Source organism: Trichomycterus rosablanca, chromosome 19 (assembly GCF_030014385.1).
Source record: "Trichomycterus rosablanca isolate fTriRos1 chromosome 19, fTriRos1.hap1, whole genome shotgun sequence".
Lineage (NCBI taxonomy): Eukaryota > Metazoa > Chordata > Actinopteri > Siluriformes > Trichomycteridae > Trichomycterus > Trichomycterus rosablanca.
The window spans coordinates 10,058,289-10,073,030 of NC_086006.1; the positions used below are offsets into that span (position 1 = coordinate 10,058,289).

The window sequence follows — 14,742 nt, forward strand, 5'->3', positions numbered from 1 at the left end:
TATGATTGATAGACAGACAGACAAATTAATGGACAGATAGATAGACAGACAGATTGATGGATATATAGATTGATAGACAGACAGATTGATGGATAGATAGATAGACACAGACAGATATATAGACAGACATATAGGGTGTGTTCGAAAAGCTAGTGTGCTCTCTACATAGGCAGCATTTTACGTCATCCTGTGCACGCTCCCGAGAAGGAGGCTGTTCGAAATCCTAGATGCCTTAAAATCCACACTTCTGAGGCATCTTATTATTTCAATGTTATTTTGGCTCAAGAACGAGTGAGCATCAGACGCTGCCTTAGTGATCAAGACAATCCCAGCATTCATGGCTGACGGGGCGGAGAAACGAATGGAGTTATTTTCAAACGTAAATTAAATATTACTGATTTTTAACTTGTTTAAACTTGTACCGAGTGTTTTTATTTGCAAGTTCGGGCTTGTCAGGAAATGTAACCGTTATCGGTACATGAAGGGAGATGTTATTGACGTTAGCGTGCTATGCTACCTCAGTTTATTGGTTTTAATGGCGAGATGCTAAATGCTAAACGCGAAATGCTAAACCCGATGGAATCGCTATCTAAGTAGTGCGTTCGAATAACCTGCCTTTTAAGTCACTAACTTATTAGAATCCTCTCTACTAAGTCAGCTGCCTATGTAGACAGTAAGACAGCAAGGCAGCTCCCTAGGTTTTCGAACACACCCATAGATAGATAGACAAATATATAGAGAGACAGATATACAGATAGTTAGACAGACAGATAGATAGATAAAAAGATAAATAGTTAGAAAGATAGATAGTTATACAGACAGACAGACAGGTAGATAGATAGATAGATAGATAGATAGATAGATAGATAGATAGATAGATAGATAGATAGATAGATAGATAGACAGACAGATAGATAGTTAGACAGACAGACAGACAGACAGACAGACAGACAGATAGATAGATAGATAGATAGATAGATAGATATAGACAGACAGATAGACAAATATATAGATAGACAGATAGATAGATAGATAGATAGATAGATAGATAGATAGATAGATACATAGATAGATAGATAGATAGATAGATAGACAGACAGACACAGACAGACAGGCAGGTAGATAGATAGACAGATAGATAGATAGATAGATAGATAGATAGATAGATAGATAGACAGACAGACAGACAGACAGATAGTTAGACAGACAGACAGACAGACAGACAGACAGACAGACAGACAGACAGACAGATAGATAGATAGATAGATAGATAGATAGATAGATAGATATAGACAGACAGATAGACAAATATATAGATAGACAGATAGATAGATAGATAGATAGATACATAGATAGATAGATAGATAGATAGATAGATAGATAGATAGATAGATAGATAGATAGATAGATAGATAGATAGATAGATAGATAGATAGATAGACACAGACAGACAGACAGGCAGGTAGATAGATAGATAGATAGATAGATAGATAGATAGATAGATAGATAGATAGATAGATAGATAGATAGATAGATAGACACAGACAGACAGACAGGCAGGTAGATAGATAGATAGATAGATAGATACATAGATAGATAGATAGATAGATAGATAGATAGATAGATAGATAGATAGATAGATAGATAGATAGATAGATAGATAGATAGATAGATAGACACAGACAGACAGACAGGCAGGTAGATAGATAGATAGATAGATAGATAGATAGATAGATAGATAGATAGATAGATAGATAGATAGATAGATAGATAGATAGATAGAATGATGGATGGACGGACGGACAGACAGACAGACAGGTAGACAGACTTTCCTGTACTTGTAAGCCCAGTCCAGGGTTCAAACCCCTGGAACACAGGCAGTGGTTATCAGCTCTTACCATTACGCCACATGAGCTCCCATTTCTCTCAGATTAAATACAGTGTTTTTATTTATTTATTTATTTATATATTTGTATTATTTGTTTATTAAAAATCATATAATCAAAAAAGCCCACCACTGTACGTTCATTTTCAAAATGAACTATTAGCAGCACTGAGCTGGAAGAGGAAATGACAAGCTTTGGTTTTTGATTTCAGATTTATGCTCCGTAATCCCTCAAGCATTTAAGAGCGTCCCGTTTGCAGGTCTGAAATGAAAGCAACGTGCGGTTTGGTGTGAGAGGCGATAGCGTTGATGTGTTTTTAAGGAATGCCGACGGTAGCACACGGCGAGTTCAGAGCTTTCCCATGGTGCTGGTGCTGTGGGCTGGCAAACAAGACATGCTACTTATTAGGGAATTCAGATCTGTATCCTGAAGCCTCTAGTTTGAATCCAGTATGATTTATTCTGGTGACCCTGACCTTGATCGGTGGTTGCCCACATGGAGAGAGAAAAGCTGTAATGTAACGCAGAGCGGAAGTCTGACTTAAACATGACTGAAGGAGTTAAGCAGAACGGGTGCTGCTGAGGTGTCAGGAAACACACTTAAAGACCTTTTGGCATTAATAAGCCATTAGCTTTTACACACTTTTCAGGCCCACCAACAGCTCTTTCATTTTCTGCTTCCAGATGTTGTAGTTCATGACAATTTTAATAAAAAAATTAAACCAGACTACAATAATTTGACAATTATGTATTAATTAATTAAGCATAAACAAATATATATACACCGATCAGCCATAACATTAAAACCACAAACCAATCCTTGTTTCTACACACACTGTTCATTTTATCAGCTCCACTTACCATATAGAAGCACTTTGTAGTTCTACAATTACTGACTGTAGTCTGTCTGTTTATCTGCATGCTTTGTTAGCCCCCTTTCATGCTGTTCTTCAATGGTCAGGACTCTCCCAGGATCACCACAGAGCTGGTATTATTTAGGTGGTGGATCATTCTCAGCACAGCAGTGACACTGACGTGGTGGTGTAGAGAAACAGATGCACTAGATGAGCGATCATCTCTGACTTTTCATCTACAAGGTGGACCAACTAGGTAGGAGTGTATAATAGAGTGGACAGTGAGTGGACACGGTATTTAAAAACTCCAGCAGCGCTGCTGTGTCTGATCCACTCATACCAGCACAACACACACTAACACACCACCACCATGTCAGTGTCACTGCAGTGCTGAGAATCATCCACCACCTAAATAATACCTGCTCTGTGGTGGTCCTGTGTGGGTCCTGACCATTAAAGAACAGGGTGAAAGCAGGCTAAAAAGTATGTAGAGAAACAGATGGACTACAGTCAGTAATTGTAAAACTTCAAAGTGCTTCTATATGGTAAGTGGAGCTGATAAAATGAAACAAGAAACAAGGAGGTGCTTTTAATGTTATGGCTGATCAGTGTATAAGCTATATTAAGCAAAAATGAGTTACTTTATTTAAAATGTTATATGTAAAAAGAAGGCTATCCCAGCTGTTAGGGTACTGGACAAGTGATTGGAAGTTAGCCACAGGTTGCCAATCTGTTTACAAGTAATACATTGTAGCTTGTACAAGTTTGGTAAAAGACCAAAGATCGCCCTAGTAGCTCACTGTATTCATTTACTTTGCAGGGACCCTTACTCAGAACGAAATGGTGTTCCGTCGTCTCCATCTCGGCACTGTGGCCTACGGGATGGATTCCATGGATGAGGTGCAGAGTCACGTGTTCAGTGCCTACACTCAGGTACAAATCCCTTCTCGAATTCGAATCTGTCCGAATGTAACCTGGTTTTGTTAACTACCTTGGTGTGCTTTGATAAGCACAGTGATGAGTTCCAATGCAGAGCCTTATAGCTAGGGCCCTACTAAATTCATGGGAAAATGTCCTTAATTTCACAGATTCACAGAGGAAAGGGCCACATTTCATGGCAGTTATTAAATTACACTCATAAATTGAATAATAGAGTAAATGGAAGTTACAATACACAGCACAGCTCACCATATAACGGTTGAACGTAAACATCCAGAACATCTAAACATTCAGCGATGGTGCGGGGCTTAATGTTGCCCGAAATACGAAAATTCTCGTCCGTGTTTTGGCACCCCCTCCCTCTGCGTCCACAGAATGGGTTGGGAGTTTTCCAAACTCGCTTACCCAAGTAGTGTTTTTAGCTGCTTTAGACATATTGACTAACTGATTGCTAACTGAATTGCCGTAGGATTGCTAGGATCGCCTTGAAATCCAAATTAACCAGTAAAAGTGAGGCACTTGAACGCTACACAAAAAATTACACAATAAAATTTTGAATTGCATGTTACACTGGACAAGGCTTAATTGCCTTAATTGCTTTACTTATTGCATACGGAGGCTCCATGTGACTACAAACTCATCTAGGCGCCCAGACCAGTCCGGAGATGGCACATCAAAGCAAGAAGAGTCCCTGTCTCACCTTCCCTCCCGTAAACACGACCAATTGTGTTTGTCTGGACACCCGACCAGGTCGGTGGCTGTGCTGAGGTTCAACCTCAAAAGTTCTAGACCGCCGAGCCACTCCTGCCTGTGGGTTTCAACATTATGATTGTACTATTTAATAAAACTGTCATAATACAATAATAAATAGAAGGCACATGCATTATACACCGACTAGGCATAACATTATGACTAGAGATGGGACGATCGATCAGCTACGAATCGGTATCGGCCGATTTTTAATAAAAATATGCTTTCGGCGATCGGCCGATATTTCCTAAATGTAGCCGATCCGATCGCGTGATATATAAAGATCACGTTAAGTTAACAGCTCAGTGGATTGATCCAGACTTTGAGCTACGAAGCACCAACCATCACATCACCATTCATCAACAATCGTACAGAAACCATCGTGAAAGCTCTTCATGACCTAAAATAACATCATTAACGTTGTGCATCATACATACGATGTAATTTTGCTGATTGTAATATTTACTTTAAAAAGATAATTCAACCCGGTCACATCTGAGTCGATTCTATCAGCACGTTATATAAACTCCTGGTTCACTTTGGTAAATCGTAAGCGGTTCTTACTTGTGATGTAGAACGTTACAGAGCCAATCAGAGGCAAAAGTTTATTCATTACCAAATTCGTTAGTTCAGGATCATCTGTTGAACTTTTAGAAAACCTTTAGCTCCTTAAACGGAACGAGTCTGACTCGGTTACAGATCTGTGGTAATAGCAGTTTAATTAAGCTTTTTAATGTAAGAGAGTCACACAAAATGTTCTGTAGTAGCTGGTGTTTATTTAAAACCACGACATTTAATTAATAACAGTAAACACGGAGAGATAACTGAGAAGAGAAACTTACGCTTCACATAAAAACGAATCAACTCATGAATCAATGAATCACTTATAGCGATACTGTGAACAAAGCGTATCTTCTAAAGGCACACACACACACACACGCGCGCGCGCTGCTCCGGTTTATCTTTACTGTGAGGCTCTTTTTAAGTTTATTTACTGCTAATCCCCCCCCCCCGATCGGAATCGGCTATCGGCCGATGTCCCTGAAAGGAGATCGGAGATCGGTATCGGTGCCAAAAACCCTGATCGGTCCATCTCTAATTATGAGCACTGACAGGTGAAGTGAATAACACTGATTATCTCTTCATCACGGCACCTGTTAGTGGTGGGATATATTACGCAGCAACTGAACATTTTATCCTCAAACTTGATGTGTTAGAAGCAGGAAAAATGGGCAAGCGTCAGAATTTGAGCGAGTTTGACAAGGGCCACACTTACCCCTTTTCCACCGACGCGGCACGGAGCCCGTTCCGGTCCCCGAACTTGATTTTGAACCGGTTCCGCGTGTTTCCACCGGAAAAAAGAGGTTCCAGACAGTGAACTAGCGGGCCAATCTGGCACCACGGAATACTTGGTTTTTCAGCCCGAACCGTGACGTCCATCTGTGGGCGCGTCATGTTGTACAGCATAGCGCGTTAGCAACAATGGCATCAGCTGGAGCTTATCGCTGCATTTTTATTTTTTAAACTTCACCTGATTACATTTCGAGACAGTTTGCCGCTGATATTTTCAAAACGCCTTTAAAAAGGTGAATTGTGTGATATTACGAGATAAAAGTTTCAACTCCCCGAGCTGCATAAACACCACACGTGAAGTGAATCCAGTTAAACACAGATACATGTGGTATTTTAGACTGGATTTGATGGTTATTTCACACAGATGGATGTTCGTGTTGTGGATCTTTTACCGCTCAACCCGAGCGCTGAGCAAATCGGCTATTTGCGCCGAGAGTCGTGGTGAAAGCGAAGCGCAAAACGCTTCTCATGTTAATAAACTAAAGAAAACAACAACTGAGACAAACACGTCACGTCTTCTTATCACCGATAGTTAGATTGATGCTTTTTACATAAAAACAAACATCTGTAACAGCAGCACAAATGCTCGCACATAATCCACACACTCGGCCATGTTATTACTTCTCTTAACTCTTAGTATGTAACGCCCACCGATGATGACGCTGCTTGGTTCTCAAAAACTGGTGGAAACGCGCGTCGGTTCTCTACAGAACACCAAAGTTCAGAGAAACCTGAACAGAACCGGTTCAAGAACCATGGTTTTTTTTGGTGGAAAAGTGGTAATTGTGATGGCTAGACGACTGGGTCAGAGCATCTCCAAAACTGCAGCAATTGTGGGGTGTTCCTGGACTGCAGTGGTCAGTATCTGTCAAATGTGTTTGGTATCTGTATCTGTCAGTATCTGTCAAACTATGTTATGGCAGCAAAAGGGGGACCAACACAATATTAGGAAGGTGGTCATAATGTTATGCCTCATCGGTGTAGTTTACCTCTAAAACTTAACACTTTTTGCCCCACCAAGTTGGAACAACCTACATAACAAACAAACAGGTAATTCAGAGTCACCTAAGGGAAAAAAGGTCACACATGGGCAGTCCTTCATGCCATGCTTTCTAACCCTTCAGGACATGCTTTGTCCCTTTGACATCTGAAGTCATTAGAGCAGGAAGCAGGATTTGCTTGTGCCCCACCTCCTAGTGCCTAATTTAATAACTCCGCCATTAACCCCTTAAATATATGGCCTAAAAATAGCAGCGGCAAAGAACACAAGCTTATTCTTCACATTTTCTGATCCATCTGGCAGCATTTATATCTGCTCTCTGAGGACTCCAGGAGGATGTTTAAATGACATGCACTTTTATCATTTTGGCAGTGGGGTTCATAATGAAGGTTTAGCTTCAATGGTGGAAGGAAATGTCCTGGCATTATGGCCGTGTTGGCAATTTAGTGGTAATCAGGCTGAACTGTCTACAACATCTACAAATGATCCGTTTATAGATAGAATTGGGTAGAACTGAACTGAGATGCACAATGCATTTTTCATTTCTCACTCGATAAAAATAACAAGCACCCAGATGCACAGAGTATTTTTACTATGGGGGTAGGAGGTGGTTGAAGCTCCGAGATGGATTGGTATATATATAAATACATACACTGATCAGCCATAACATTAAAACCACCTCCTTGTTTCTACACTCACTGTCCATTTTATCAGCTCCACTTACCATATAGGTGCACTGTTGTCTTGCATTCCTTAATTAGTCGTTATTTCTGCTCTCTTTGTAGCCTCCTCATGACCAGCCTGCCTCCAGACCCCAGGTCACCTCTAAAGTAAGAAAGACGATTAGCAGCCGAGTGCACGAAGCAGTGAAGGCCATCGCTCTGGTGCACAACGTCACACCTGTGTACGAGGGCAACGGCGTGACGGAGCAGGCCGAGGCAGAACAGCACTACGAGGACACGTGCAGGGTGTACCAGGCCTCCAGCCCTGATGAGGTAACGCTCTCGACCAAAAAGATCAACCGGGGATCAGAAAACTCCTCCATTCATTCATTCATTCAACATTTATCAGACACTTACAATTATCATTGAATACAATTTAAGCAATTGAGGGTTAAGAGCCTCGCTCAGGGGCCCAGCAGTGGCAACTTGACGGTGGTGGGGCTTGAAGCAACAACCTTCTGATTACTAGTCAAGTACCATAACCGCTGAGCTACCGCTTATACACCATTCACCCAAAATGATGTATGTTCCCTACGTAGTGCACTAGATAGTGAATTAGACAATTGGTTTATGTTCCCTACACAGTGCACTAGATTGTATATCAGATCACGGATTTATGTTCCCTACATAGTGCACTAGATAGTGTATTAGATAACGCATTCATGTTCGCTACATAGTGCACTAGAAAGTATAACTAGATGATGATTTGTGTTCCTTATATAGTGCACTGGATAGTGTATTACATAATTAATTATGTTCCCTACATAGTGCACTAGACAGTATATCAGATAACGGATTTATGTTCCCTACATAGTGCACTAGACAGTATATTAGACAATTGGTTTATGTTCCCTACATAGTGCACTAGACAGTATATCAGATAACGGATTTATGTTCCCTACATAGTGCACTAGACAGTATATTAGACAATTGATTTATGTTCCCTACATAGTGCACTAGACAGTATATTAGACAATTGATTTATGTTCGCTACATAGTGCACTAGACAGTATATTAGACAATTGATTTATGTTCGCTACATAGTGCACTACACAGTATATTAGACAATTGATTTATGTTCACTACACAGTGCACTAGATTGTATATCAGATCACGGATTTATGTTCCCTACATAGTGCACTAGACAGTGTATTAGATAACGCATTCATGTTCACTACATAGTGCGCTAGACAGTATATTAGACAATTGATTCATGTTTCCTACATAGTGCACTAGACAGTATATTAGACAATTGATTCATGTTTCCTACATAGTGCGCTAGACAGTATATTAGACAATTGATTCATGTTTCCTACATAGTGCACTAGACAGTATATTAGACAATTGATTTATGTTCCCTACATAGTGCACTAGACAGTATATTAGACAATTGATTTATGTTCCCTACATAGTGCACTAGACAGTATATTAGACAATTGATTTATGTTCCCTACACAGTGCGCTAGACAGTATATTAGACAATTGATTCATGTTCCCTACATAGTGCACTAGACAGTATATTAGACAATTGATTCATGTTTCCTACACAGTGCGCTAGACAGTATATTAGACAATTGATTTATGTTCCCTACACAGTGCGCTAGATTGTATATCAGATAACGGATTTAATACGCGATCTGGGAATAAAGTTTGTGTCGCTCTTGGCCGCTCGTTCTAGATTCCGGGAGATTTTATCTGACTTGCGGGCATCAGGGAGACGCTATGTGTATGCAGGAGACTCCCGGAACTTCCGGGAGACTTAGGATGTCTGACTGGGTGACTGCACAAGCAGTGACTGCAAGCAGTGGTGAATTAAAATAGTGAATTAGGAAGAATTAGATTGGGTTGAGTATTGTTTGCCCTTACTTCATGTCAGATGTTAGAATCATTTCAGCTGATTAGTTTAACATACATGGTTTTTTGGACTAGGATTAAGTCAAGGTCAGAGGGGACGTGTGGTTTGGCGCTGACGCAGACCAGACTTACACAAACACACCGTCAGTGTTGGTACCACGAGACAGTTTATGGTTACCAGCAAGATTTGGCTGACTAATCAGAACCTCACGTTTGTATACTCTTCAGGGTTGGGAAATGGATTAAAGATGCTTATTTTGATGGATATATGAACACACTTTTCTCCTAAAGGCGTAATAGTAGGGATGTCCCGATCACGTTTTTTTGTTCCCGATCCCGATCATTAATTTTGATCCCGATCCGATACAGAGTCTCAAACCGATACTTGTATTTTCTAGATATTGTCTAGATAAGAACTAGATAATACTGTTCACACAGTGCACACTTCAAGTACATTACAGTTATTCAAATTAATCCAATGTATACGTTTAACAACTGAATAGCTCTGCAGTGCTGTAGGAAAAAAATCGCCTGCATCCAAACTATTGCTTAATGTTCTTTTATTTTTACAAAATAAAAGTAAACAAACTTAGTGCAGCATTGTAGTAGTAAAACTAGAACACTCAAAATAAAGTGAAGGTTCTTTTTGAGGAAAATCAGCATCTCTGCCGTGTTAGCGGACAGCCGGTTCCTCTTCTCATCATATAATAATAAACTCGCTGTATTCGGCTGAGTGTTTATTTTTTAGGTGCCGCATCAAATTGGTAGTAATTGTAGATCGTTTGGTTAAATGATATCTGGTTTGTTTCTTATGAGCCACCGTACTTGTAGGCGTGTTGTAACTGTAACAAACTTTTCTGTGGTTGTATTGTGACAATGGTTTGATGGACGTTTTTAGGCGAAGTGAGTGTGTTTTGACCCTTTGGGGCTTCCATAGCGCATGGAATAGCGTGCTTGGCTAACGCGATGATTCGGAACCGTAACAGAAGAAGTTAATAAAGTGTTCTGCTCCCGATAATTTGTGAATATACCGTGTATTTATTTCTTTATTAAGCGAGCGCATCACTACGTTGTTTTGTAAACCGGTGTGATCCTTGACTCACACACCATATAAATAGTAAAATTCTACAGTAATGAACGCAGCTCTGCTCCTACCGCCTCGTGAAACGCTCGCATTGCAGACATTACACTTCGCTGTTGGACTTGTTTCACTTTCCAATTTAATGTATTTCCACAAGCGGACATGCTGACGTAAAACGAAGGATCGGGATTAGGATCGGCTTTAGTACGGCCGATACGGATCAGTTAAAAAATGCCTTGATCGGCCCCGATTCCGATCTTTGAGATCGGATCGGGACATCCCTACATAATAGGCATCTAGAGCTGAACAAACCAACACTACACTAACACCCAGCTAGGGTGTGGCATTGCACAAAGCTAAGCCTTCAGAAAGATTAGGCTCTTTTGAATTTGTTTGATTTCTTAAAACCGTTGTTTAGTGGGAGGATGAAATGGATATGATTTGTTTACCTTCATAGACTAGAACTACACCAACCACTGGCAGCTTCACCGCTTCCTAATAAAAACATGACGTACCCAGCGGTTATACGAAAGCAGCCGGGTCAGGCCTCATTTGTTGACTGCGGTGGCTGTGGTTTAGCTGCGCTTACTATTAACCTCTCCGTGTCCATCTGGATGCTGGGAGATATGTCATTAGCAGCTAGTCGCAAAGGGTGTATGAAACAGGGTTTTTGATCTCCCTCTAACCTCTGGTCTGGAAGTTATTGGGCAATAACTTCTGCCTCCCAGAAATCCCTGCTCCCCCTTTCAGCATTACACTAATGGATGGCATCTGGTTTGCCTTATCTTTATGCATCCGCCGAAAGTCTTTGGTCGTTCCGGACAAATCTAAGCGGTGATGAATGTTTTGGTGATAAATGCCTAGTGTAGTTTGAATTTGAGTTTCAGTAAACAAAAAAGATAAACGTACGGATGGCCTAACAGATGTGGACACTCCTGCTAAATTTAAATCCAGTTGTTTTGTGTATAAAATCAAAAATAAAAAAATTACTGAAAAGTACTGAAACAAAAACGTCCAATGTTTTTACGGATTTGGGACAGAGGCATGTTTACCACTGTTACATCACCCTCATATGAATTACACTTTTTTAATAATTTGGAAACTAATACTCATTTTTGACATTTTGCAAGTTGAAAGTACTGTGAATGCGCTAGTGTTTTGTGTTTATTTTGCCCAACAACAAAAAAAAAAATCCATGTCACACTGGCAGTAACACATTTTAGCCATGAAAAAACACCTGTACACCGATCAGGTATAACATTATGACCACCTTCCTAATATTGTGTTGGTCCCCCTTTTGCTGCCCCTGTGTATTCTGACACCTTTCTATCAGAACCAGCATTAACTTCTTTAGCAATATGAGCTACAGTAGCTCGTCTGTTGGATCGGACCACACGGGCCAGCCTTCGCTCCCAACGTGCATCAATGAGCCTTGGCCGCCCATGACCCTGTCGCCGGTTTACCACTGTTCCTTCCTTGGACCACTTTTGATAGGTACTGACTAGAGATGTACCGATCGGGGTTTTTGGCACCGATTCCGATCTCCTTTCAGGGATATCGGCCGATAGCCGATTCCGATGGGGGGTGGGGGGGGGGGGAGTGTTGCAAATTTTGCAGTAAATAAAGTACATCAAACAATTATTTTTTTTACCCACAGGAGACATATTTCATTAGTCTAACTGACCACACACACGCGCAGGTTTAATGTTATCCAGTTCAGTCTGGAAAAGCATTAAAAAGAGCCTCACAGTGAAGATAAACCGGAGCAGCGCGTGTGTGTGTGTGTGTTTGTGCCTTTAAGAGAAATGATCTGTTCACTGTATTGCTTAAAGTGATTCACGAGTCGATTCATTTTTCGCGAAGCGTAAGTTTCTCTTCTCAGTTATCTCTCCGTGTTTACTGTTATTAATTAAATGTCGTGGTTTTAAATAAACACCAGCTACTACAGAACATTCTGTGTGACTCTTACATTAAAAAGCTCAATTAAAAAGCTTAATTAAACTGCTATTACCACAGATCTGTAACCGAGTCAGACTCGTTCCGTCTAAGGAGCTAAAAGTTTTCTGATTATCCTAAAAGTTCAGCAGATGATCCTGAACTAACGAATTTGCTTATGAATAAACTTTTGCCTCTGATTGGCTCTGTAACGTTTTCTGTTCTCATCTACATCACAAGCAAGAACCGCTTCCGATTTACCAAAGTGAACCAGGAGTTTATATAACGTGCTGATAGAATCGACTCAGATGTGACCGGGTTGAATTATCTCTTTAAAGTAAATATTTCAATCAGCAAAATTACATCGTATGTATGATGCACAACGTTAATGATGTTATTTTAGGTCATAAAGAGCTTTCACGATGGTTTCTGTGCGATTGTTGACGAATTTTGATGCAATGTTTGGTGCTTTGTAGCTCAAAGTCTGGATCAATCCACTGAGCTGTTAAGCTTAACGTGGTCTTTTAGATATCACACGATCGGATCGGCTACATTTAGGAAATATCGGCCGATCGCCGATAGCATATTTTGATGAAAAATCGGCCGATACCGATTCATAGCCGATCGATCGTCCCATCTCTAGTACTGACCACTGCAGACCGGGAACACCCCACAAGAGCTGCAGTTTTGGAGATGCTCTGACCCAGTCGTCTAGCCATCACCATTTGGCCCTCGTCAAACTCACTCAAATCCTTACGCTTGTCCATTTTTCCTGCTTCTGACACATCAACTCTGAGGATGAAATGTTCACTTGCTGCCTAATATATCCCACCCACTAACAGGTGCCGTGTAACAGGGTGGGTCACGCCTCGATATTGAAGTGTGAGGAATTGAAAGTGAACCCATGTGCAATATGCTTAATTATGGTAGATCAATACTGTGGCTGAAAAGCCTCAAAAAGAGAAAGGGGATTGCTAATATTCTGACTCTTGTCTTTTTTGTGCTAGGTGTCTTTGGTGCAGTGGACAGAAGGCGTCGGACTGACTCTGGTGGGAAGAGATCAATCCTCTATGCAGCTGAGGACCCCTAGTGGCCAAATCCTCAATTTCACCATCCTGCAGATTTTCCCTTTCACCTATGAGAGCAAGCGAATGGGAATCATAGTGCGGGTAAGCTCTCTTCTTACAATCCCCCCATTATTACACCCATATAGATCAAAACACAGCTGTCAAACCAAAGATGATTAAACATTCTAGAACACATTCTCTGACCCACACCTGCCTTTATTATTATTATCATTAGACTGAAATTCTCACACACAGCGGCTTGTTATTCTTGGCTTGGGGTCGATCTGTGAAAGCAGTTCCTCTCCTCAGAACCTGGTGACTCAGTCTCTCCAGGAGAAAATGCTTCACTGTTGTTGTGTGCTTGAATAAGAGTCTATATTAAGTGTGCTTGAGGAAATAGGAAATTAAAAGGAAGTCCTCATTAATTTCTCTTCAAATGGTTTCAAGGACTCTCGAGGGTCTGTGTACCTTCGGTTCGATTTTCATTACAAAAACCAATATTGAAAAATGGCAAAATGTGCAGTTTTTTGGTTTTAGTTTCAAGAAAATCGTATAACAAACAAGCAAATTTAAAAAAAGGATCGTATTTTAATATTCCGAATTCAACATTTCCTATCACTTGTACCGGAAATAAATGTTTGGTTTTTTTTCACATAAGGATGTATGGAAAACATGTCCATGCGTTCCATGGTCCCGTGGAGCTGCATATACAGTATTTTAGGCTAATGTAAAATAACAGGGTTGTTTTTGACACTTATACACTGAAAGTAACACAAGTATAATATAAAAACACTGAAATACAATTAAAAACTGCACTTTACCTGTACTTCTTTATTGTTAATCGTGGAGATGCTTGATCTTGGAATACCGTATTCCGTTCAGTTATGGCGCATTCACATGAGAAGTGACAAAATAGCTTTTGCGCTGGCTGTGCTGTTATTTCTTATGGAGTGTGGCGGAGCACAAAGCTTAACGGGACTTATTGTACTAAAACAACAAGCAAGGAATTTCATCAATGGAGAGAACTAATGAGCAGTAATAATTAAGAGAGGTTTAGTGTTCCTGTGTCGATCTTTTAATACGTTAAGTCACATTAAGCTTTTTTTAATGATAGGTGTTTTAGACTCTCTCTGAAAAGCTGATTCTTACAATTTCTCAGAACCTCGAGCTGTAACACAAGTTAAGGGAAACGTTGAGATTAGGGGTACAAATTTCTCGACGAAGGGCATCGAGTTTCAAAGATTTTGAGTTTAGGGTTCTTGTAGTTACAAGGTACCACTGTAGACGTGGTAGGTACCTTGG

The 14,742-nt window shown here is 40.4% G+C and overlaps 1 protein-coding gene across 1 annotated transcript in view; it reads left to right on the plus strand.

The window, feature by feature from the left end:
- The window catches only part of LOC134334010 (probable phospholipid-transporting ATPase IIA), a 70,736-nt gene that overhangs the window by 20,162 nt on the left and 35,832 nt on the right, over positions 1-14,742 (plus strand). The window contains exons 13-15 of the mRNA XM_063016202.1: positions 3,560-3,672; positions 7,567-7,776; positions 13,381-13,542. Of these exons, the coding sequence (XP_062872272.1) occupies positions 3,560-3,672; positions 7,567-7,776; positions 13,381-13,542 (485 nt within the window). The remainder of the gene's footprint in view (positions 1-3,559; positions 3,673-7,566; positions 7,777-13,380; positions 13,543-14,742) is intronic.